Below are 25,812 nucleotides of genomic sequence, written 5' to 3' on the forward strand. Positions count from 1 at the left end.
CTCCATTCCTGATTCAACATACTTCCAATATATAGTTTCAACCAAATTATTGTTATATGAATTTATACTGTATCCACCCTTCTTAATTTCATCAATTGCGGCACGAAAGTTTCTTTCTAACTCTGCATATCTAATTCTCCTATTAAAACAAATTAAAGATGAAATGCCAACACGGGCTTATGAACCATTGAGTTTTTGTTATTTACATTTTGTCAAATGCTTTGTCAAGCTATGATGTATGTGAAGGCTTTGAGTTGGGATTTGACCTTTGGGAAGAAAAAACAATGATAAAACCCACCATACTTCAGCCCTAAGACTTACAATTTAAAAAAAAAAAAAAAAGATTCTTTTTAAAATTTCAACTTTAGTGTCTACCAAAAAAAAAGTGCCCATCATTTCTCACTATAAAAGAAAAAAAAAAAAAGAGAGAGAGAAAAAGAAATAATCCACAGCAATGTTGAAAAAATCGCTAGGCGCCCTCTAGGCGTCGGGGGACCGCATAGGGCCTAAGAGGCCGACCGCCTAGCGCCTAGGCGTCGATTAATCGGCGCCTAGGCGCAATTTTTGCAACATTGATTCACAAAATCATATCATTGTGTGTCTCGATAAAAAAGAGAATGAAACTTGATTTCAACGGCAATATAGAGTTCGATTCTTGTCACAAATATTAGAGGTTTGGGTTTAGGTTAGTTTTTCGGTGAGCAAAAATATACAGTTTGCGTTGGTATAAGTCTCGAGACTAGATGTCGGATCGGGGTGTGGGGGCCTTAGGATTGAGGTTCAACCTTTTGGAAGATTAACTTGATTTACCTCTTTAAAAGACGAGGATAGATTCACGACTAGATTAACTTGATTTACCTCTTCAAAAGATTAAGAACTGAAAATTTTGGATTAGTTAAAAAGAGAGAGAGAGAGAGAATGGGAAAGTATTTAAGTAGTGGCATTAGGAGCCAATAGAGAAATGACTTGGTCTCCAAGAGTTCTTTACCACCATATTCCTAGCTTTCGCATAATAAAACAGAAGCGACAAAGCAAAGCACAACTCGTCAAAGGTTCCGACTTTTATGGTGTACGGAGCTGAGAAACACCGAATGAAATTAACGCGCTTATTGCGTCAGTGATGGAACGCTTTACATACAAAATACTTTCTTTATTTGCTCTGCAGCAGTATACGGTTGGTTTCTTATAGGGAGACATGCACTGAAGTGAATCTACAGCGAAGAAACAAAGAAAATTATAGACTGATGATACATTTATTTTTTCATACTTATTTTATAGCATGTGATTATTTGATTCTTGAATCTTATCTATATTTCACTACAAAAGATTTTATATGTAATCATATTAGTAAATATGTAGATAATAAACCATCTCACGTATCATTAGCTGTGAGACTGATCTGACTGAGTCAGGACAATATGAAAAATTAATACCTGAAAAATGTAATACTAATCAGAAATAAAATGTTTGTTATTTATAATGGAAAGTGTAATACTTTTAAGAAAAAATGTAATACTTTTACATTTTGATATAATAAAAAAAAATGTAACACTTTTGAGGCCTTCCGAGCGGACCAAAAGGCCTTATTATCTTATGAATTAATTTCACTTTTGGTCCCACGACTTTTGAGTTCTTATCACTTTTGGTGCACAACTTTGAATTTTTTCAATTTTGGTGCTTAACTTTGTTATTTTTATCAGTTTAGGTCCTTCTAGCCAAATTGACGGTAAAATATTTCCAAATTTTATATTTTAGGGGCAAAATCGTCATCCCATGGAAAGATCTTCAATATTTAAACAAAAGAAAAATCATATTAAGAGGAAAAGAAGAGTTTGCCAATGGTCGAAACTATAAATCCCATATATCTGTCTAGTTTCTGCCCATCTTCCCCATTATTCTCATCATCAAACACCTATAAATATGATTTTACGGTGATCTTGTTTAGATATTGAAGATGTTTCCTTGGGATGAAGATTTTACCCCTAACAATATAAAATCCAACAACATTTCACAGTCAATTTGGCCGAAAGGACCAAAATTGATAAAATAACAAAGTTAGGCACCAAAATTAAAAAATTTTAAAGTTGTGCACCAAAAGTGATAGAACATCAAAAGTCGTGGGACCAAAAGTGAAATTAATTCTTATCTTATTCTGTAACTTTCATTATCCTTTTTCTCAGAGTTTGTGCGATTTGAAAAAAAAAGTGGTGCATTAGTGTCCTTTCTACATCCAACGATTGGGAGAAATCCACATGTCTTCATCTAACAACTTTAAATACATAGCTGGTTTGCGTTGGATCCCCTGCTAATGAAGTGACTTAGGATTCTTCTAAACACAATTTGAGGATCCAGCTAGTAGGTATTTGCTGATAGACTGAGCTGGTCAAATCTACTGATTCGTTGTCTTTAGATATGCTTATTTACTGTAGTTGATGCTTTGTCAACATCCTATTGATATACTAAGTTGATCAGCTTGAACAAACTCAAGCTGAAATACAAATTTTCCCAAGTTTTTTGCTTATACTAAATATACCTAGCCGAATACAAAATTTGAAACGTTTGAGATATCTATAGTCCTAATACAATATTAACATCATCAAAATCTAAGTAGAACGGTTCCAAACAAAAATACCGAAGTCGGGCCCTTCTATATCGTGGTAGGTTTTCGTTTGCCGTTGGTAGTTTTTGACCTGGATCATGGTAGACTCCTGCTTTTCATCTATTAGGTTCAAATCAGTCCAATAGATGCATGTCCTCGTTGGGTAATGCGGCCTTTGCATAGCCCTAAGCCTCAAAACCATATATACACGAGGGAGAACGGGGTCTCGCCGGTTACTCTTCTCAGCGTGCCTATACAAATCATAATAAACAATGTTTAGTGATATTTTTAATGAACCTACAATATTATAATAATGGACGATGGTCTATGATACAAAGGTGGACCATGGTCCATGATATAATTTGTTTACCGGCACATGAGGTGATAAATCAAGTATGAGTACAAAGAGTCCATTCCAAACACACCCCTATTCTGTGCCAAAAGCAAGTCTTAAATGAGACTTTCATCTATTAAACCAATTTCTAGGGGACCAAAATTCTTTCTTTGGTATGTATGGGCAATTTCTTACAAGAGTGACATGCACCAAAGAGAATCTACCTCAAAGAAACAAAGAATATTATAGAGTGATGATACATTTATTTTTAAAATTTGTTTTTTAATACTTATTTCTCCTGTTAAAACAACGATGAAACCATCACACTTCAGCCCTAAGACTTACAATTTAAAAATATTAAACTCTAGTGTGTACAGAAAACAACTCAAAAACATATGCCCATCATTTCTCACTATAAAAAAGTTTTTTTTTAAAAAAAAAAAGTTGAATAAAAAGAAAGATTAATCCACAGAAGCGTTGCGTGTCTGGATAAAAAAGAGAGAATATATGGGGAGCCAATAGCGAAATTACTTGGTCTAGCGTTCTTTACCAGTTACCACCTTTTTCCTTTCGCATAATAAAACAGAAGCGACAAAGCAAAGCACAAAATCCACAAAGCTCTACACTTTTAGAAAGACTGAACAATATAATGAAAGGCATTACGTACAAAATACTTTCTTTGGTATGCACCATATACACTTTCTTTCTTATAGAGTGACATATATACATGCACTGAAGAGAATCTATCGCAAACAAACAAAGAAAATTATAGATCAGTAATAGATACATTTTTTCTGACTCTATTACATTGTAATGTCTACATAGAGTCAACAACACCTCCGAGGCTCGATCTCATTACCTCCCATATGAGAGAGGTGACTACATGTCATCTGAGTACAAAGTGTTTGACAGATACATTTATTGTTAATACTTATTTTATAACGTGTGATTATTTGATTGAATCTTTTTTAAATGAATTCATGTTTAATTTGTATTAAGCTTAATCAATTCATAATAGTTGATAAATCTAAAGACTTTGTGAAAAAGAAAAAAGAAAAAAGAAGTAATTCTCATTATTAATTCACATCCTGTTGGATTACGGTCTATTTGAAAAGTAATATTTTTATTTTCCTTCTTTCTGTGTTAATCAGTTTTTAAATGTTAAACAATGCCATTTTAGGTTTTTGAAAATTATACTCCCCTTTCTGATATTTGTAATATTTAATTTATTCTTAGTGAGTAAAATGGAATAAAAAACCAGTGATATGCCTATTGTAATTGGCTACGGTTGGAAATTTGTCCGTTGCAATTGAGAGTTGATAAATACATGCCTTAGTCACCAAGTGGCTTCTAGTCCATTGGTATCCGATTGGCCCCTTATGTGGGATGTCTTAGGTTTGAGCCTTGGTGAAGGCGTACATAGTATATGTGGGTGTCCCCCTTCCTTTGTAAAAAAAAAAAAAATACATGCCTTAGTCAATTTGTTGCAATTAGGTAGGTAATATGCTCACGGGACGGTTAAATTTATAATTTTTAAAAATTTTGACAATTTTAAATTAAAATAACTATAAAAAAAGTAATTGTTTTTAAATTTAAAATTGTAAAATAAAAATAAAAATCTTAAATTTTAATCGCCATGTCAACTTATTAGTTTTTGAACCAATTTTCGTGGTTGTATTTACGGATAAATTGAAATAGAGTCAGACGGGACTACATCCCAGTACATAGACGTATTATGATTAAAAGCAGTAGATGCTAAAGTATGAGCTAAATGATTCTGTGATCTAGAAATAAAATTAACTGAGCAATAATCAAGCATAGTCATGTAATCTCTGCAACCATCAATAGCATAGCCAACATAGGATCGAGTCTGGGTGTTAGATGAAGATATAATAAGTAGCCCTGAAGTATTTGGCAGTCAGTGTATAGCTCAATTGACCGTTACGTTCCCCACGAGCTCTTAGCCATGACAAAGCTTCTTTGCACGCAAGAACCTCGGCCATAAGTGGAGAGAAACAGCTCTGGAGGGGCGCACTGTAGGCCAATACGTATCCACCATTGTCGTCGAATAAGATTGCTCCAACTGTGGCCGTCATCAGCACCAGACAGTACCCCGCGTCGACGTAGCAACGTCTTGGTCGTACTGTTGTGGCTGTGTGGGCAATGGCGCAGGTGTGTGTGCAGTGGCTGTTGTGGTACATCGGCAATATCGGTGTTGCTGGACGGCACACGGTCAGTCGACCGATGCACTTGTTGCCACGCTTGCATGGAAGCTATAGCTGCGGCAATCACCTTCTTCAGCATTGGTAGGCATGCGTCCCAAACCGCCCCGTTCCGTGCTCTCCAAATATTGTATAAAATTGCAGCTGCATATAATATTCCATTAGTGTCTAGAACATCCAAGATTGCTCTAAATCATACATGGAAAACATTTCACAATGTGGGGGAAGTGGAAGGTTAGATTGAATCCATATGGAATTTGCATAACCACACGATACTAGTGAGTGCATAGTGTGCTCATGAATGATTCCACACATGGCACACATCGGATTACATCCACCCTCTTTATAAGCAACTTGTTGGTAGTATGGAGGGTATCACTTATATCTCTTCATAAAAATGTCAACTTATTAGTTGGGGGTTGAGTATCCTTTATTATTATTATTATTAATTATTATTATTACTATTAAGTTTTGTTAAACTCACAATTGATTACGCATCGAAGAACTTTGCGAACAAGTTCAAGCTCCTCTTCACGATTTCGAGTGCATGAGAACTCCACATTTTATTAATAAAATCAAAAGAACAATGATCAAAAGTCCGGATAACAAAATAAGGAACAACTTCACCACCTTATATATGCAAATATAAGGACATATGAATTGGAGAAAGAAAATAATTCTTACCATACAAAGTATATTATTGAACCAAAATTATGAAAGTAAATAAAAATAAATATTGAGGCATAAACCAAAATAATAACCTTTCTTTGTAAGAGCGTGGCTATAAAAGCTCAAAAAATAAATATTGAGGCATAAACCAAAATAATAACCTTTCTTTGTAAGAGCGTGGCTATAAAAGCTCAAAAGGCAGCGCTCAACCTAACATCTTACATACCAAGAATTCAAGAAATTATTCAACTTAGTTTCAGAGAGATCAAATTAAGCAGACATGGGTGAAGAATCTTCTTCTTCGCAGGTATTAATCTGCAGAGAAGAAGCCGCCATTGATGCCCCGATTATCTCATCCTACAATGACCGCATCAGGCCACTTCTCGACTGTGTAGACAATCTCCGGCGCCTCAAGATCATGCAGGAAGGCATCCAGCTTCCGACCATCGTGGTGGTCGGCGACCAGTCCTCCGGCAAGTCCAGCGTCCTAGAGTCCCTCGCCGGAATCAGCCTTCCGAGAGGCCAGGGGATTTGCACCCGGGTCCCCCTCATCATGCGTCTCCAGAATCAACCAAATCTTGCTAGCCCGGAGCTCCAGTTGGAGTTCAACGGCAAAATTGTCTCTACTGATGAAGCTCAGATCGAGAAATCAATAATCGAGGCCACCCAAGAGATAGCCGGCCATGGAAAAGGAATTTCCCACACACCTTTAACGTTGGCTGTCAAGAAAAATGGAGTTCCGGATTTAACCATGGTGGATTTGCCCGGAATCACCAGAGTTCCGGTTCATGGCCAGCCGGAGGATATCTACGAACAGATTTCTAACATCATCATGGAGTATATAACCCCAGAAGAAAGCATAATTCTCAATGTTCTATCCGCCGCTTCTGATTTTACCACAAATGAGTCGATTCGGATGTCTCAGAAAGTCGACAAAACAGGGGAAAGGACTCTCGCCGTGGTTACAAAAGCCGATAAAGCTCCGGAAGGACTTCTCGAGAAAGTCACCGCCGACGACGTTCGGATCGGACTGGGTTACGTCTGTGTCCGGAACAGAATCGGCGACGAATCGTATGAGTTGGCGAGAAACGAAGAAGCCAAACTCTTCCACACCCATCCCCAGCTATCCAAGATCAACAAATCCATGGTCTCAATCCCCGTCCTAGCCCAGAAGCTGGTCAGAATCCAGGCCACCATTATCTCCAAATGCTTGCCGGAGATCATCAAGAAAATCAACGACCGGCTGGCGGCGAACGCGGCGGACCTGAACCGATTGCCCCCCAAGTTGAACTCCGTGGCGGAAGCCATGACCGCATTCATGCGGATTCTGGGCTCGGCCAAGGACTCGCTCAAGAAAATCCTGTTACTCGGGGAGTTCGACGAGTACCCGGAGGATAAAAACATGCACTGCTCGGCCCGATTGGTGGAGATGCTCAACAACTACTCGGCGGAATTGCAGGCGAGAAATCCCGGCCAAAATAAAGACAATTTCTTGATCGACGAAATCTCAGCCTTGGATGAGTCCAAAGGGATTCAACTCCAGAATTTCCTCCCCCGCGGGATTTTCCTCAACATGCTTCAAAAAAACGTCAAGGCAATTTCCGCAATTCCTCGCAATTTCGTCGACGATCTCTGGGATTACATCGAAGCAGTTCTAATCAAAGTGTTGATCCACCACTCCGAAAACTACCCACAGCTCCAGTCTTCAACTAGAAGAGCTGCCCAGAATCTTATTTCCAAGAAGAAACAGGAATCGGCGAAATGGGTGGAGGAGATAATCGGGATGGAAACTCATACAGATTACACATGTAACCCAGAATACATTACTACATGCAATAAACTCATGGAGAAGCAGGGAGAGTTCATGGAGGTCGTGAAGGATCCATGGAGGTCCAAGATCACGATCGCCGGAATCGGGGAAGAGATAGAAACCCAGCATCTCAAGCGCCACCAATCCGTGGCGCAGCAAGCGTTTGACCTGAAAATGAGGATGGTTGCGTATTGGAACATAGTTCTGATGAGGTTTGTGGACTCCATGGCACTGCACGTCCAGTTCTCGATCCACAAGCTGGTGACGAAGGAGATGGAGGAGGCGATCGTTGCCGATCTTATGGCGCCTCACGGCGGCGGCATAGAGAGGATGTTGGATGAGTCTCCCACCGTCGCCAAGAAGCGTATCCGGTTAAGCAAGAGCGTGAAGCTGCTGAAGGAATCCAAGAATGTCGTGGCAAATATCATCGATCGCATTAGTCAATGATGATTTGTGAATACTATCTTTTTTCTAACCTTCTAATTGTGAAGTATGTTGGCTACTCTATGTGCTGTTTGTCACCTTTGCTGTAATGATAATAAATCAAACCTTTATCTGTTTGTGAATTGCGATATTGCAAGGGGTTGCTGGGATAGCACTACTGGGAATTATGAAATTTCCGACCAGCTGAAAGTGATCTTAAATCAAGTTGAAAACCTTGTTCCGACCACTTTTAGTATCTAAAAAAATTTTTGTTGCTATTTCCGACCACTTTTTAGTATCACTTTCAGGTGGTCAGAAATTCCATAATTTTCAGTAGTGTAGGGTGGGGTATGGTCACTTGTTAGGAACAAGGGTATTAATTAAATTTTGATTATACTAAAAAAAGTTAAAAAATTTTAGTACCCAATTATTTTTATTTTCTAGACTTAGTAGTTTTTGAAATCTAAATCCGAAATGTTTGCTTAGAGAATGAAGTTTATTAACGGGAAAGTAAAATAACTGGAAAGTAAACGAAGTTTAAAAAGCAACTTCACTATAATTTAGTCTTGAAAGGTCAGTATAATAACTTCCGAAATGCCAGGCTACAAAAAGTTGAAGACTCAACAGAAAAAAGTTGAAGCTATGAGAAGTCAAAAGAGTGAAAGACCGAAGGTTCTATGGTCGAAAAATGAAAAGACCAACCTTAGTCGGAAAGATTAACGAAAAGTTAATTTAAGGTGAAAAGTAACTTTCGAGTTCCGAGAGGTAAAGGATTAACTGTACAAGAAGTCGAATCCAAAAGGTTGCTGAGGTATGATCTTAAAGAACTCCCCCTTTTAAACTTGGTCCCCTAAGCCTTTAAAGCTTTCAAATCTTCATTTTTATGATTTTCGCACCCCACGTACGAGCACCGTACGCGCATACATGCCCGCGTTATTGGTTCTGCCAATTCCAGTACGAGTGTACTGTTCTCATATTGTTTTAACCATCAAGATGCAAATTAGACTTTATTGTCTTTAGTAAAGTTGTAGTCCATTGAGTTTCTGTTCCAATGCAACTTGAGTTGTAAATAAAGAATAATCAAAAGTTCAACCTTGGATAAAAAGGAGAACTCACAAGATACAAATCAAGCAAAGAATTAGAACAAAGTTGTCTCCATATTTGAATTTGCGAACTCATTGCTATGGTGAAGATAGTAGTTAAGTCAACATTATATAGGGGAGAGATCGCGTTGTTGAATGAAGTTAACACTTCCGTGACAGTTCTTTGACATAAGCGAAAACTCTCAAAATTATAAATTTTTTGCATTTGGAGAAATAGGTCAGCAAGAAAACGAAACCCCTAATTACTCTAGAAGGCTTTATGAACTTTGCAAAATTGGAAAGAAAAAAGAAGAAACATTACAAACCTCTAGAAGGAAGAAACGAAAAATTTATTTGCTCATTCATAATTGCACTTTCACTGCACACAAAAGCAAGAAATGAACCTTACAACAATTTCAATCTAAAACTCCAGACAAATCTCGAAAGTCTAAAAATAAAAAGGAAATGCTTAGAAAATCATGAATAGCACGCAAAAATAATCTGATAAGAAATTCATAATTAGAGCATAAAAAATGAAACAACTAGAGAACAAATCATAATCTATAAAGGTAATTCAGATATGTCTAATCAAGAATTCGAAACAAAAATCAATCAAACATCAATATAGGTAAATGAAGAACAAGAAAAAGTTCAACCTTGGATTAAAAGGAGAACTTGCAAGATACTAATCAAACAAAGAATTTGAACAAGGTTGTCTCCATTTTTGAGGTTGTGTACGTACTCGTATTGTGGTGAAGACTAAAGTTTAGCCAACATTATATATGGGAGAGATCGCTACTGAATAACATTAGAAGTTAGAACTTCTATGACAGTACCCTGACTTGAGCACAAACTATCAAAATTACAAATTTTTGTATTTAGGGAAAGAAGAAAGCAAGAAAACAAAACCTAATTTCCTTAGAAGGCTCACTGAACTTTGCCAAAATGGGGAGGAAAAAGAAAAAGAATACTAACCTATAGAAGGAAGAAATGGAAAAATAATTTGCCCATTTTCACAAGTGCACTTGCACTGCACATAGAAGGAAGAAATGAACCCTACAACAATTTGAATCAAAAACTCTATAAATATCTCAAAAACCCTAAAATTTCATGGAAACACTTAGAAAACCACGAAAACCAAGCCAAAAAAAAAAAAAAAAAAAAAAAAAACACACACACAAGAAATTCATAATTAGAGTATAAAAAAAATGAAACAAAGATTAATCACACATCCATATAGGTAAATGAAGAATAAGCAAGTTAAACCGTGGATAAAAAGGAGAACTCTCAAGATACTAATAAAGAAAAGATTTGGAACAAGGTTGTTTCCATTTTTGAGGATGTGTACTAGTTGATGTGGTGAAGGCTAAAGCTTAGCCAACATTATATAGGGGAGAGATCGCTGCTGAGTGACGTTAGCACTTCTGTGGTAGTTCCCTGGCCTGAACGCAAAAACTCTAAAAATTAAAAAATTTTGCATTTGTTGAAAGAGGAAAGCAAGAAATAAAATAAAACCTAATTTTTCCATAAGGCCCTATGAACTTTGAATAAAAGGACAGGAAAAAGATGTAGCAATACTAACCTCTAGACAGAAGAAATGAAAAAAAAATATATATATATATATATATATATATATATATATATATATATATATATATATATATATATATATTTGCTCATTTTTACAATTGCACTTGCAATGCACACAAAGAGAAGAAATGAACCCTACAACAATTTCAATCAAAAACACCAAACAAATCTCAAAAATCTAAAATTTCAAGGAAATGCTTAGAGAACCATGAAAACCAAACAAAAAAAATCTCACATGAAATTCAAATTAAAGCATAAAAAAAATCAAACAACTACAAAACAAATCAAATCCAATTCTTTCCGCTTGCGCCTTCACTACTAGCAATACACTACAAGAAAATTGGTCATTAATGAGAGGTAAAACCGTCACTAAAGGATCAAAAACCATCATAAAAGACTTTTAATGACGGGAAATTTACCGTCGTTACCCGTCGTTATATCTTCCGCGGTTAAAAACAAATAGTGACGGGATATGATACCATCATTACTAAGCATATAGTGATGGTGTATTTACCGTCACTAAAACGTTCTTTTTGTGACAAAAAATCCCGTCACTAGTACAACTACTCACTAGCATAATTTCCTTTCATTATATTCTTGTAATGATGGAAAATCACGTCATTAATATTACTAATATTAGATTTTACCAATCACTACAAATTATAATTTAGTGTAAAATATTAATTTTCTAATTTTGTATATATTGTTACTTCCATTATATAAGGGAGAGAGAGCCATTGAATGACATTAGCACTTCCATTGCACTTCGATGAAGTGAGCGCACACTCGTAAAATTAGAAATTTTTTCATATGTGGCAATATCCTCTTCCAAATGTTTCACAATGATTTCTCTAATTTTAGAAAATTTTAAAATACTTTTTTCAAATAAGAATATAAACAATTAATATTTATGCTTAAATGAAGAAAAAAATATTTCTACATACACATTTGTAATTTTTATATTCGTACTTCTCTCACATTTTTTTATCCTAAGATTATTGTCTTAATTTCTCATTTCCATGTAACGTAGATCGGCTCTCCTCACAATAGCACTTGGTCTGCACACAGATAGAAGAAATGGACCTTATAACAATTTCAATCCAAAACTCCATACAAATCTTTAAAATATAAAATTTCACGGAAATGTTTAAAGAACCATTAAAAAAAAAAAAAAGACCAAAAAATCTTAAAAGAAATTCATAATTAGAGAATAAAAAATAAAAAGAAACAATTACTAGAGAATAAATATTAGTCTAAATAGGTACTTTGATATGTCACATTGAGAATTCGCAACAAAGATCAATCAAAAATCCATATAGGTAAATGAAAAACAAGCAAAAGTTTAACCATGAATAGCAACGACAACTCAGAAAATATTAATCAAGCAAAGAATTGGAACAAGCTTGTCTCCATTTTTGAGGTTGTGTACTCATTGTGGTGAAGACTGAAGTTTAGCCGACATTATATAAGGGAGTGATCGCCGCTGAAACACTAGAGTACCAATCAGAATCTGGAAAGGTATTTCTTATATGTCTCATCGAGAATTCAAAACAAAGATCAATCAAACATCAATATAGGTAACTAAAGAACAAGCAAAAGTTCAACATTAGATGGAAAAGAAATCTCACAAGATACTAATCAAACAAAGAATTGTAACAAGGTTGTCTCTATTTTTGAGTTTGTGTACCGGTTGTTGTGGTGAAAACTGAAATTTAGCCAACATTATATAAGGTACACATGGCCGTTGAATTACATTAGCACTTCCATTGCACTTCCATGACACGAGCGCAAACTCTTCAAATTAGAAATGTTTTCATATCTGGCAATATCCCCTTCCATAAAATGTTTCACAACAATTTCTCTAATTCTAGAAAATTTTAAAATACTTTTTTAATATAAAAATATAAACAATTAATATTTATGCATAAATGAAGAAAAAAATATTTCTACATACACATTTGTAATTTTTATAATTGCAATTCTCTCACATTTTTTTATCCTAAGATTATTGTCCTCGTTTCTCGTTTCCATGTAACGTAGACTAGCTCTCCTCACAATTGCACTTGGTTTGCACACAGATGGAAAAAATGGACCTTATACCAATTTCAATCCAAAACTCCATACAAATCTTTGAAATGTAAAATTTCAAGGAAATGCTTAGAGAACCATGAAAAACAAGCCCAAAAAATTCTAAAAAAAATTCATAAGTAGAGAATAAAAAAGAAACAATTACTAGAGAACAAATACTAGTCTAGACAGGTACTTCTGGTATGTCTCATTGAGAATTCGAAACAAAGATCAATCAAACACCCATATAGTTAAATGAAAAACAAGTAAAAGTTCAACCATGGATAAAAAGGAAAACTCACAAAATATTAATCAAGCAAAGAATTGGAAAGAATTTGTCTCCATTTTTGAGTTTTTGTACTCGTTGCTAAGGTGAAGACAAAAGTTTAGCCAACCTTATATAGGAGAGATATAGCTACTGAATGACGTTAGCACTTTCGTGACAATTCCTTGACATGAGCGCAAACTCTCAAAATTTGAAATTTTTGCGTTTGAGGAAAGTAAGAAACCAAGAAAATAATAAAACCTAATTGCTCTGGAAGTTCCTATGAAATTTATCGAAATGGAGAGGAAAAGGAAGCGGCATTACCAACCTCCAAAAGGAAGAAATGAAAAGATTATTTGTCCATTTTCGCATTTGCACTTGCACTGCACACAGAAGAACGAAATGAACCCTACAACAATTTCAATCTAAAACTCCATACAAATCTCAAAAGTCTAAAATATTATGGAAACGCTTAAACATCTATGAAAAGAATGCCAAACAATTATTTTACAAGAAATTCATATTTGAAATTAAAAGTTACGTTATTTACACCCACTTTTCACTACAAATAGAAACACCCTAATGGAAATGGTTAGAAATTAATGGGGAAGCGAAAAAGTATTATGGGAAAGAGAGAAATTTATGGCAAAGAGGGAAAATTTATATGTGGCGGAAAGATTTTTCCTTTAAATTTACTTTCCGCAACACTTTCGGGACGAAAGTATCGCGAAAAGTAATATAGATTTTTTAATAATTTACACGTCTATCTTTTGCGCACATTCTGGAAAAATGTGTCACGGAGAGTAGTCGCATTTTTTAAAGAAAACACTAAACTTTTTAAACAAAAGTGTAGCGTTTTCTTATGTATTTTTTTACGATTTTTCCTCCACACATTTTTTTTTCAAATATACACTACACTTTTATTAAGAAATGTATTAAAAAATCATATTCCTATATTCATTTTTGTAGTAGTGTATGTCTCATCGAGAATTTGAAACAAAGATAATTCAAACATCCATATAGGTAAATGAATAACAAGCACAAGTTAAACTTTGGATATGATGAAAATGAGAACAAACAAGATACTAATCAAGCTAAGAATTGAAACAAGGTTATCCCCATTTTTGAGTTAATGTAATCATTGATATGATGAAGACTAAAGTTTAGCCAATATTATATAGGGGAAAGATCACTATTCAATGACATTAGCACTTCCGTGGCAGTTCCCTGACGTGAGCGCAAACTCTCAAAATTAGAAAAGTTTGCATTTAGGAAAATACGGAAGCAAGAAAACAAAACCTAATTTCTCAAGAATACCCTAAGAACTTTGCCAAAATGGAGATGAAAGAGATGAAGATTTACTAACCTCCAAAAGAAGAAATAAAAAATTTATTTGCCCATTTTCACAATTGCACTTGCACTGCACAAAAAATGAAGAAATGAACTCTACAACAATTTCAATTCAAAACTCTATACAAATCTTAGATATGTAAAAGATCAAGGAAACACTTAGAAAACCATAAAAAGCAAGCCAAAACAAAATCTCAAAAGAAACTCATAATTACAGTACAAAAAATGAAACAATTACTAGAGAGCAAATATGAGTTCAGAATGGAATTTCCGATATATCTCATCGAGAATACGAAACAAAGATCAATCAAACATCTATATACGTAAATGAAGAACAAGCAAAAGTTCAACCTTGGATAAAAACGAGAACTCACAAGATAATAATCAAGCAACGAATTGGAAAAAGTTTGTCTCCATTTTTGAGTTTTTGTACTCGTTGCTGAGGTGAAGACGGAAGTTAAGCCAACATTATATAGGAGAGAAATAGATATTGAATGATGTTAGCACTTTCGTGACAATTCCTTGACATGAGCTCAAACTCTCAAAATTTGAAATTTTTGCGTTTGGAGAAAGTAGGAAACCAAGAAAATAATAAAACTTAATTGCTCCGGAAGTCCCTATGAAATTTGTCGAAATGGAGAGGAAAAAGAAGCAGCATTATTAACCTCCATAAGGAAGAAATGAAAAAAAAAAATTCCATTTTCGCATTTGCACTTGCACTGCACACAAAATAACGAAACGAACCCTACAACAATTTCAATCTAAAACTCCATACAAATCTCAAAAGTCTAAAATATTATGGAAACGCTTAATCATCCCTGAAAAGAATGCCAAAAAAATTATCTCACAAGAAATTCATATTTAGTGAATTGAAAAATGAAAAAACTAGAGATCAAATCAGAGTCTATGATGAGTGTCAAATACACTATGTTTGTGAAGTGTTTTGGAGGCGTTTTGTGCTTTAATTGTTATCCTTAGGATGCTCTAAGTGCTATAAATTGAGTTAAAGGACTAATATGGTGCATTTTGGTGTTTGTTAGGCAAAAGGATTAAGGCAAGGCCAAAATAGTTAAGAATATAACTTAAATATGAAGAATGCGAGATTGGACAATCACGCCCAAGGTCGTGCCGTGAGGAGTAGTGTGACACCAACTTCAGAGACATGGTTCTGCTCTTCACGCCACTCCCCACATAGTAGAAGCTCATGACAGAAACTTCCGCAAGTTGGTTATGCTATCCACGCAAACAATCTCGAAGTAGGAAAACTCGTGACATGAACTTTTGCACCATGGTTCTGCTCGTCACCCTTCTCATCACGAGGTAACTAGTCTCATGACGAGGTTATGATCACGCGGTGATTGACTTGTCACACAGTCCACTACCACGTGACGAGCTACGTGATGTAGGTTAAAATTTCGGCTATATATAGATGTTTTCTTCTCATTTGCGGGGGGGGGGGGGGGGGGGGCGGGGAGGGGGGAATTTTAGATTTTTACACTTTGTTCAGACTTGTACTTTATATTTTAGAGAGAGAATCCTCCATAGGGTTCTTGGAGCAACTTCACACATTGATCTAAGGAATCTAGGGGATCCCAACTATAATTGATTGGAGATTTACCTAAAGATTGGAGATTGTTCTTGAAGCTAAGTTTAATTTGTACATTTCATTCATTTGCAGTTTACTTTTTGCTGGTCCGGTATGAGGGGTTAAAGGCAAAATCAGCATCGATCTTGACAATAAAACACTTGGTAAATAGGATGTAATCAATGTTTAATAAAGTTTATGCACAAAGTGATAAACAATTTAACTCCAAGTTAGTATTAATTCAATAAAAAACAAAAAAAAAAAAAACACACACACACACACACAAAATCAAGTAATACACTCATTCATACTAATTCTGAAAATATGAACTTGAAAAATGAACAAGTGCAAAATGGATGTGGAAATAATTGATGAAACTGAATACGTTGTGGCATTAGTATTCGGACTACCTACAAAGTTATTGTTGTTACTATCAAGTAAATAAGTTATAAAAATAGAACAAGAGATCCTACTCATGAACGTTATACAAATATAATATAATAAATATTAATATTTTATTCGATACTTCCACAAAAACATGTAGGGAAAAACTACCACTACATGCAAGATCAAGAGCTCATAGTACAACTAAGAAAACAAATCCACAACTTCCTACACCATAATATCATTACATGTCATCTATGCTACCATCAGTAACACAATTACAAATGACAAACTGCCAAAAAAAAAAAAGACAAATAGTGAAGAGGAAGACAATGACGATGCTACTTAAAAGAGAATTAAGAAAACTTAGAGAAATTCAAATAAAAAATAGTATTTATTTAGACTATAATTTTTAGACTAAGTATTTAGGCTATCAATTTTACAAAGTTACAAGCATTTATTTTTAAAACAATTATAATGAATCTCCTATACTATCTTACCTTCATATACTTTGAATTACCTATTTAAATAAACAAATTCGATATTCAATTACCTATTTATGAACTTATCCTATATAATCTTGCATTGATATACTTTAAAGTACTTTATCTAAGTATAAACTAATCATATATAATCTTGCATTGATATACTTTGAAATACTTATTTAAATATAAACATTGAAATACTTATTTAAATATACATATTGGACATTAACATATTCGCGCAATGGGCAGTGTAAAACTAGTAATATAATTCAAGTGAGATACAAACTCTATGCGTAGTAGTCGTCCTAATACAACCAACCCTTTGAAGTTCAATAAACTATATCATTCTCAACTATGTTTACAGAAAATACGTGCAACTGGAGGTTTTTAAGTTGAGCAACAACTTCAACTAAACACAAAATTCTAAAATCTTAACCATATAACAAATCATGCTTCCTGCAGGGCAAGTTTGGTCATGACTGGCCATGGTGCTACTCCAGTTGCTGGCAACTGAGGCCGGATCACAGGGACCCGCTTCACTACCGAGAATGCCTCGTTAAGGCGCGCAGCACGGCTCATGAACTGAGATACCTTCTGTACACACCAAACGTACAATAAAATAGTCAGACTGCCAAAACAGTTCAACATGCAAACATTAATGGATATTACAGTCCCTGAACTATATATCTAAGCATTCACACTCTATGTTAATCCAATCATATGATTACAATCAACATAATGCCAATGAAACACAGTCTTTTGATCATATCTTACCAAAAGGTGGAAATTAAGAGGCCTTAGTAGGACCTGTATCAACCCAATTATATGTAACTTCAGGTAATTAACAATCCAAGTACCATGTGTGATGTGTTCGGGTCAGTCAATATGCACAAGAATTTATTTCTGGCATGAAGCAAACCAAAATTCTATAAGGTTTCTTCCCAGAGAGGCACAAAGTAAATTCTCAAGCCCCAATCTCCCTGTCACATACTCACATGGTGACAACTGAAAAATTGCACCAAAAATCAACTTCATCTGCCTAGCATATGCAACTTAATTTCATAGAAGGTTATGGGATGGATGCCAAATATTCTCACTGGTTTAGGTAGAATAATAGTCAACAATATATTCAAGGATAAAGTATGCTATAATTTACTGAATTTTTTAGCAAAACTTAGAAAAATCCCTTGACTATATACTATTCCCCTGAAATCTAACGATAATCAAGCTTCAGGTTCAGTATACCCCAGCTACTGGCCTTTTTCTAGAATAAATAAAAGTGCAACATCAAAAGAAACAATACGCTGCCTCCCGAGGTAACACACAGCTATTATTAGCAATTACTCCGTATTACCTAAATGTATACATAATTGGATGGACTTTTTGAAGATAGTAAGCATCACTCGAGGCATATTGCATAGGATGTACTTAGCAACCTAAAATATCAGTATTGTTATAATCTAAGATGGGCTATAATGCACATAGGCCAAACCACACTACAAGATTGAACCCAATCAATTAGCTGGTCTAACCCAATGGCCTTATAAACAAGTATCAAATACTAACAGCGTAGGAATAATCATTTCTATTGAAACTTTCTTCTGGCCATGAAAGCAATTCAATTCCCTCTGGAGTCTAGACCTAGAGAGAAAGCCAAATGATGCAAGAGCATAACTGGGTGTAAAAGCTTGTTAAGTCATGTGTTTAACACAAAGCTAAGACACATTTGTTATTCACAGGCCAAACCAGCAAAATATTTAAGTAATCAATGAACACATTGATGGAATAATCATTTCACACTCTACAGCTACAGAAAGCTGCCAAATTAAATTTACTAACAAATGCATCAAGGCACTAAATCTTTACCAGTGGGTTACAAAAAACATTGTATTATCAGTGTCTGTTGATAGTATTAAATAGATGACTAAATCAAGCTTTGTTTTTAAGGTGTAAAGCAACCAAGCACCAAAGTAAAGAGCAAAAGAAAACTTCAACCTAAGACTAACCTTGTCATCCATGGTGACTTTGAGCTCCAAGCTCCTTATCTTCTTCTTCACCCTGTATATTCGGTGACCCAAAATAGCAAATCCTATCAGAGCAGCAGCCATGGAGAAGGTCCACACAGGTTTAAACCTGAACATACAGTACTTCAGAAGCTCAAACGGCGCCTTCCACCAAACCACACTCTTCTTTTCCACCTCTGCCTTCTTCACTTCAACAATTTTGTTCATGGTTTCACCACCAGTTGGCACGATTTCATGTTCTTTTTCAGTGAACACCTCTGATCCGTCGCACAAATTCTCCTCTTTTTCAACTACCAACTCCTTATCCTCAAACTCATCGAATTTCGCTCCACCATATCCATATCCATTTCCTCCCCAACCGGAATTGAACTCCTCGAAGTTATTCTTCACTTCAACTTCAACAGTTTTGTTCACGGTTTCACCACCAGTTGGTAAGGTTTCATGTTCTTTGTCAGCAAAAACCTCTGATTCCTCGCGCAAGTTATCCTCAAACTCCTCGAATTTCGCTCCACCGAATTCATTTCCTTCCCAACCGGACTTGAATTCCTCGAAGTTATTCCCTGTCTCATTAATTCCACCAAAACCCCCTTGAACTTTCTCCTTATCGAGAAGAAAGTCAATTTCTCCTTTCCCCTCAAACTCCTCTAGCATCCGAATCTCTGACCTATCAACTTCCAACTCGGGACAGAACTCGTCAGAACCCTCCCGGGACAACGCGTGGCCAATCCAATTCGGATTATCCGATGCCCCTGACCCCGCCGCCCCGACGGCATCAGCAGCAGCAACGGTTTTCAGATACCGATCGTCATCATCAACTGAAAAGTAATCGTTACGAATCACACCATCCGAATCAGCTCCGAATTCCCCAAATTTGAACTGGTTTCCAGAATCCGAACCCGGGCTCGGCTGCAGCACCTCCCAATCATGAAATTCATCCATATCCATGGCGGTTTCACTCTTCCTTGATCGAAGGGGAAAAACAAAGAAACGCTAAGCTCCTTGGGAATGAATCAATTACAGTGAGAGAAAAAGAGATACAAGGGAACGGTGAAAACAGGGGCAGCAGAAGCCCCAGGGTCGAGCAATTACAACACTGGGCGCAGGTGGTTTAAACTACCTCTTGGATTTGGTGGTAGTGGTACCCATCGGATACGATTCATTTTAAACAATTTTACTCCGTATCGGATAAATAATGTTTATCAAAGTACGCGTTTTGTGCGAATAGATAATGCTTAATAGTTATTTTTAAATAAATATATTAATATACATAGGTAAATAAATATTGAATTTGTTTATTAAAATCGATAATTTAACGGATACAGGACTGACCCAGAGGGGGGGTAGGATGAGCACCCGCCCTGGGCCCAATGTTGGGAGGGGGCCCCTAACTTTTTTTTTTTTTTGTTTTGTTTTTTAAAACAAATGTTTACAACCATTTGATATATTTATCTGAAATCTGAAATCTCCACTAAAACTCAATTTCATGACCTCCCATATGGGAAAGTCACTACATGTCATTTGAGTACAAAGTGTTTGGCGTGAATATTGAATTAATTTATGATTATACTTCATCTAGGGTCCCAAAGTTTTAGTGAGCACTACTCCAAGACTATTATACAATGTTTTTTTTTTTAATAAAAACAGTTATATGTTTACAAAAATTAAAAATTGTCATTTTGTTATTTTCAATTAACCAATACTATCTATTAAGAGTTTTTATACCATAAACCAGGATCCACCTTACAAGGTGGACCCTGGTCCTAAACGACGTATAAATTATGTATTTTTAGTATTAGAATTGTGAACTTCTAGAATATAAATTGTGTCTCTAAGTCAAAACACATAACAACAGTAGAATGAAATTTGTGAATAAAATACTAGGTCATCAAATCCTAATATCTTAATATTGTGTGATTGCAATATTTGAAAAGAACTTGTGAATACAAAATAAGATAATCGATTACATATATATATTAACATCGTGTATTCGTAGTATACAAATTTTGAATTTTTAAAAAGTAAATTGTGATCATTTGGACTGAGGTCCACCTTGCAAGGTGGACCTGGGTTCACAAAATAATTTACAATCTTTTAACTTCATATATTAAGGATTTAAGGGCCCTTGTTTTTGTTTCGCCCCGGGCCTATAAAATGATAGGACCGGCCCTGAACGGATATAAATACAAAATAATATATGATATTAATTATATATAACTATTACAAAAATAAATATTTACAATTTTGTAATAATACTAGTCTAAGTACTCAATCTAAAAGCGATAGTCTAAATAAGTACTACATTTGATTTAAAAATACGTTTTAAATAAACAAGTAAATAATTAATATATTTTTTAAAAATATTTGTAAATGCAAACTTATATTTTTAATAATTGTATTTTTCTCACACATTTGGTATCCTGCGTTTTCTCTTTTTATATTTCTGTGCAACCTAGGTGTGTCAGGATACAAAGTCACTCTTCTATTAATGTCACCCACAAGAGACAAGCATGCAGAAGTAATTGATTCTAAATGCACCGATGAAAGTCAAGAGACATTGCACTAATGTATATAGTGTGCTATTGTGTTAAGAATGATTAATAATTTGTGATAAAGTTAAAAAGATAATATAAATAATTAATAATTTGTGATAAAGTTAGAAAGATACAATTTCAATATAATATTGTTGTTTAATCTCATCTTATCTTATCACTCCCAACTGCAATAACAAAATAACAAAAGCACAAATGTTAATGACAAACAAAAATCCTAAGCATGGTGCAAGTTGAGGTATTTCATAATTAATTTAAAAAAATAAAAAAAAAATGAGAAGTTATTGGTATATGCCGTCCAATATTACATGACATCAACATTCTATGATAACCAAATATTTTTATTAAAAAAAAAAAAAAAAGGAAGAAAGACGGGTCCTAGTGCTATGAATTATCTTCAGTTTACTAATTCCTTTTGAAGAAACAAGGTCAATATTGATGCCTTATGATCAAAGACAGGTTTTTTTTTTTTTTTTTTTTTTGAATCCTGCAGTATGACAATTCAGAGAGCTAAGGATTTAGTTAGGTGCCTTGTCTACTTACAATTCAATAGTTGCAGTTTGCTCATCTATTTTCCAATACATCTTCAGTCAGTCAGCCAGCCAGTCATTCAAATGTTTGTCCCAAATTGACTGATAAGCATGGAGTCCTGGGTCCATTGACATTACTTGGTATCATTAGTTAACTGATTTTGGGACCAAGGGAATACTTCAAGTCTTTGAAAAACATTGATATTTTCTCAGCTTTATCGGCTGAAAGGTCAGTGTTCTTCAAAATACACTCCTTTGATGCTTTGGCTATTGCTTCAATTGAACCAATGGCTTGGTTGAGCTGAAAAAGAAAGGAACATAGTTAACTTTACATTCGTCAAAGAAAGGTTAGATAAGAGTGCAGGCATTAAATATCATGCCTGGCTTCTAGCTTGAGCAACCAAAATAAGTTCTTCTGCAGTAGTGGTTTTATCAGATTATCAAGAAAGTAGAGAGGAAAAACTGATGTTAAAGCTTATAGGTCGTACTATCATGGGATGAGTAGGTCTATATACTATACTCCTGGGGTGACGAGAGAAACCCGCAACCACTACCTGAGGGTGTACAGGTAAACCATGCCTTGTGACCTTAGCCGGCAAAGGACCACAAGGAGGTAAACTAGCCTAAGTTGCTCATAGCTAATCGGCTCAAACCAAGAGGGTTGAGATTCAAACTCGTGACCTTGTGGTTACAAGTTTGTATCCTTAGCCATCTTGGCTGGGGTTACCCCACAACAAGTTTCTTCTGAGATCATAAAATGAAGGCAACACCAGTTACTCATGTCAGAACTTAGAAAATAGATGTGGCTCAATTGCGAAAGAAAGCGTAACAATTCCTTAGAAAATGGACAGCAATAATTCAACACAAAATGATGATTAACAGAAGTTCTTACTGAATTTGCATCATGCTTATCAATGCCAGGAATTGCCGAGACAACTTTGAGATAGGCATCCATTGCTTGAACTGATTTTTCCTTCTAACAATGTAACATGACAACTTAAATTCACATAAAATGAAGAATGCAATATCAGTAAAAAAGGAAACAGTCTGAAATCTAACCTCAGATTTCAGTTTTGCAACTGCATCTTGCCGCTTACAGACTGCAATTAGTAGCAGTTGGTATAAAGATATGCATAAAACTTTGATCAATCATCAAGAAATGAGGCCTTACCCCCACGAGCATGTGCAATCTTCACGATCTTTTCCATACCCATCTCTAAATATTTCACTGGAATAAAAGTTGGCTTTCCAAGTTCCATACCATACCTTCAACAAAAATAATAAAACATTGCACAAAATAAGTTTCTGCTTGTTAGTACACTATGCACAATTTAGTTAAAAATAAAAGCAGAGAGGACCTTACTTGAAGTAAGAGCAAATGAAACAATCATTTTGTTCCTGGGTTGGGAGGGTGACAACCACATACAGGTTTGCAAATTGTTCCTTTAGTTTCTGGACTCTACTATCAACAAGACAAGATTAGCTAAAGGTGCAAATGATCAACTAGAAAAGCAAAAATTCAGAAGTTACCTGCAAAATATTGATTTTGTTTCCACACCATCCCAATTAGTTACAAAAATGAAAGCCACAGACAAACCCCCACAGTTAATGATAAAATCCTGTTAACAACCATAGTTTAGTAGCACATGGAGGACCAGAGACAGTGAGCTGAAATCAGATATTTACCGGTGCTATTGGCACAAAATTCAGACGAAAAGAGTTTTCCTGTAAGAAGCTGGAGATGAAATTAATAAAAGATGGGTGTTGCTCATCCCTCCAAGTGTTACTCACCATACACACCCCATTGCAACCTGCATGAGGATTTATTAAAGGAATTGGATAGATTTAAAGAAAAATAGAGAAGATAATGTAACAAAACTAGACCACTCTGATCAACAGTGACGGAAGACATAAAAGATCTATATATGAACAGTTGAATATCATTTAAAGCTTTCTGAACAAGATGTCAAAATGGAAAATTATGTTGATGCAATCTACTTTAGGATACAAAAAAGGAGAACCTTATCCTGTAAGTGAGAAATCATCAGCAATTAAAAGATGACTATTGATATCACATGTACACATTGCTAGTGGAAACATAAATCATAGAACTTATCACATCAGACCTATAAAGTATCAATTAATTCCATCACTACAGAATACTGTTGGTAGAGAAATTTGATTTAAATTCATTAGGAATATAGTGTCCTAGAGTCCTAGCTCCTAGTGCATGATAAATAGATGATGAATAAAGCTTCTTGAAAAAAGGAAAGCAAATGGACTAGCACAACATTTGAAAAATTGCTAATTTCATGTCACTTCACAATTCATGATTCAAAAATGCTGCAAACTTGTGTGTTGATGATACAGAGAAATGTAATGTTTTGACTGTACTTATGCCTTAAAAATCCGCAAATGAAAATTTGAGCTTTAGCTCCCCAAAATTTGTAAGCTATGGTTGGTAGAAAAACTATGAGTTTATTGGAACAAGTTGATTTATCCACACAACCAATTTTCCTTTCTGACATCTGAGGAAGAGCGCTTAAAATTTTACACAGAATTACAAAATCAAATTCGCAAGCCCATTGTGAACCATTTCTCTAGCGAAAAATTACTCAATGCTATTGCTGATCAATATTCTCTAGTAAGTTTAGCGCAATTTAGAGGTTTAAGGCATCGAAGTGTCAAACTGCAAAATGAACAATTCTGCTGGTATCCACAAATCAGAACACTCATATTCAGCTCTAAAAAACATTAGTTTCAGCATCACGAAGCAAATTTTTACACTGGACAACATGAGATCGAATTTAATGGAGATTTTCAATGCAACAGAACGCAAATGCGGAACGCATGAGAATCGCGATGAGGAAGAATAGAGAATAGATACAAAACGACGATTAGGATTGAAGAAATGGAAGTGGAACAATACCAGAGTTGGATAAGCTAGAAGGATTCGGAAATGGCTGCCTGTAACCGCCACTCATCAGTTATCTTCGAGTCCGTTATGGTGAGAGAGAACAGAGTGAGATCTCCGGCATTTTTTTCAACTATATATACTCGACTTCGAGAACCGCGAAAATTGAAATCGTTTTTCCCTTTTCTTTCTTTTTCATTTCATTTTCTTTTTCCAACTTCAAATTTTATTTGAGCAGACAATACTTGACACCGTAATGGCAATATAATAATTTTTTTTTTTTTTGAAAATATAATAATTTGATTATTATTATTATTATTATTATTATTATTATTATTATTATTATTATGTAATTATTTAAATTTTTTTGAAAGGTAATTATTTAATTTAATGAGTCCACGTGGCAATAGAATAATTTGATTATTATTATTATTTTATTTTATTTTATGACAAAAATTAGAAGTTAGGGTTTAAAGACTTTAAACCCTCTAACCTCTTGAATAATAGAGATTCAAGTTCTTTTACCACCAAGCTACTCATTAGTGTTGATATATATATGTGTAAGAAATAAGTAATCATCTATCCTCTACTTCATCTACTCATCTACTATAATAAAGCCACAACATTAAGAAAAATAATAATAGAAATAGTATATTTATGAATTAGTATCTCTAAAAATATAATTACCAATAAGGAATAATGACCACATGTTATTTTCAATGTATCTTTTGAATTCAAGCGTTTTTTGAGTACTACAAAACATTATTTGTACGCATTAAAGTAGATAGCAATATCTGTATATATATTGGGTTCTCATATTGTAGAGGACTTAAAGACAGTGTCACCATGAGCCCGAAAGTGATGGTGGCGATAACGTGAGTACCGCCGAGGTCAAGGAGGAAGGCAGCATAACGGATCAAGACAACGACA

General features: G+C 34.9%; 3 protein-coding genes across 6 annotated transcripts; 1 reads left to right on the plus strand and 2 right to left on the minus strand.

The window, feature by feature from the left end:
• The first annotated feature begins 6,054 nt into the window (after positions 1 to 6,054).
• Positions 6,055 to 8,155, plus strand: LOC109160371 (dynamin-related protein 4C-like). Its single transcript, XM_019308704.1, has one exon. The coding sequence runs from the start codon at positions 6,105 to 6,107 to the stop codon at positions 8,079 to 8,081; it is 1,977 nt and encodes a 658-aa protein (XP_019164249.1). The 5' UTR covers positions 6,055 to 6,104; the 3' UTR covers positions 8,082 to 8,155.
• Positions 8,156 to 17,096: 8,941 nt separating this feature from the next.
• On the minus strand, positions 17,097 to 20,031 carry LOC109160138. 3 transcript variants are annotated; one of them, XM_019308321.1, is made up of 3 exons: positions 19,376 to 20,031; positions 18,872 to 19,195; positions 17,131 to 17,459 (listed from the first exon to the last, which is right to left on the minus strand). In XM_019308321.1, exons 1-3 carry the CDS (start codon positions 19,832 to 19,834, stop codon positions 17,313 to 17,315), a joined length of 930 nt encoding a protein of 309 aa, XP_019163866.1. In that variant the 5' UTR covers positions 19,835 to 20,031; the 3' UTR covers positions 17,131 to 17,312. The 3 variants fall into 3 exon arrangements, with proteins under 3 accessions (XP_019163864.1, XP_019163866.1, XP_019163865.1); XM_019308320.1 differs by having other exon boundaries at positions 18,872 to 19,215; positions 19,249 to 20,031; XM_019308319.1 differs by having other exon boundaries at positions 17,097 to 17,459; positions 18,872 to 20,031.
• A 1,785-nt stretch (positions 20,032 to 21,816) lies between these two features.
• Positions 21,817 to 24,975, minus strand: LOC109160141. 2 transcript variants are annotated; one of them, XM_019308324.1, is made up of 8 exons: positions 24,898 to 24,975; positions 23,655 to 23,779; positions 23,499 to 23,587; positions 23,332 to 23,427; positions 23,140 to 23,234; positions 23,028 to 23,068; positions 22,861 to 22,944; positions 21,817 to 22,269 (listed from the first exon to the last, which is right to left on the minus strand). In XM_019308324.1, the coding sequence occupies exons 1-8, from the start codon at positions 24,950 to 24,952 to the stop codon at positions 22,120 to 22,122; spliced, it is 735 nt and encodes a 244-aa protein (XP_019163869.1). In that variant the 5' UTR covers positions 24,953 to 24,975; the 3' UTR covers positions 21,817 to 22,119. The 2 variants fall into 2 exon arrangements, with proteins under 2 accessions (XP_019163869.1, XP_019163868.1); XM_019308323.1 differs by having other exon boundaries at positions 23,332 to 23,430.
• Between the last annotated feature and the right edge of the window lie 837 nt (positions 24,976 to 25,812).

This window comes from Ipomoea nil, unplaced genomic scaffold (genome assembly GCF_001879475.1).
Source record: "Ipomoea nil cultivar Tokyo-kokei standard unplaced genomic scaffold, Asagao_1.1 scaffold2845, whole genome shotgun sequence".
Taxonomy (NCBI): Eukaryota; Viridiplantae; Streptophyta; class Magnoliopsida; order Solanales; family Convolvulaceae; genus Ipomoea; species Ipomoea nil.

Coding starts and splice junctions, on each gene's coding strand:
- LOC109160371 (XM_019308704.1), top strand. CDS start 6,105: ATGGGTGAAGAATCTTCTTCTTCGCAGGTATTAATCTGCAGAGAAGAA.
- LOC109160141 (XM_019308323.1), bottom strand. CDS start 24,952: ATGAGTGGCGGTTACAGGCAGCCATTTCCGAATCCTTCTAGCTTATCC. Junction 23,431..23,498: donor ACAAAATCAATATTTTGCAG/GTAACTTCTGAA, acceptor TCTTGTTGATAG/TAGAGTCCAGAAACTAAAGG. Junction 23,235..23,331: donor TTCATTTGCTCTTACTTCAA/GTAAGGTCCTCT, acceptor TTTTTGTTGAAG/GTATGGTATGGAACTTGGAA.
- LOC109160138 (XM_019308319.1), bottom strand. CDS start 19,834: ATGGATATGGATGAATTTCATGATTGGGAGGTGCTGCAGCCGAGCCCG. Junction 17,460..18,871: donor AAGTCACCATGGATGACAAG/GTTAGTCTTAGG, acceptor TGGTGTGTACAG/AAGGTATCTCAGTTCATGAG.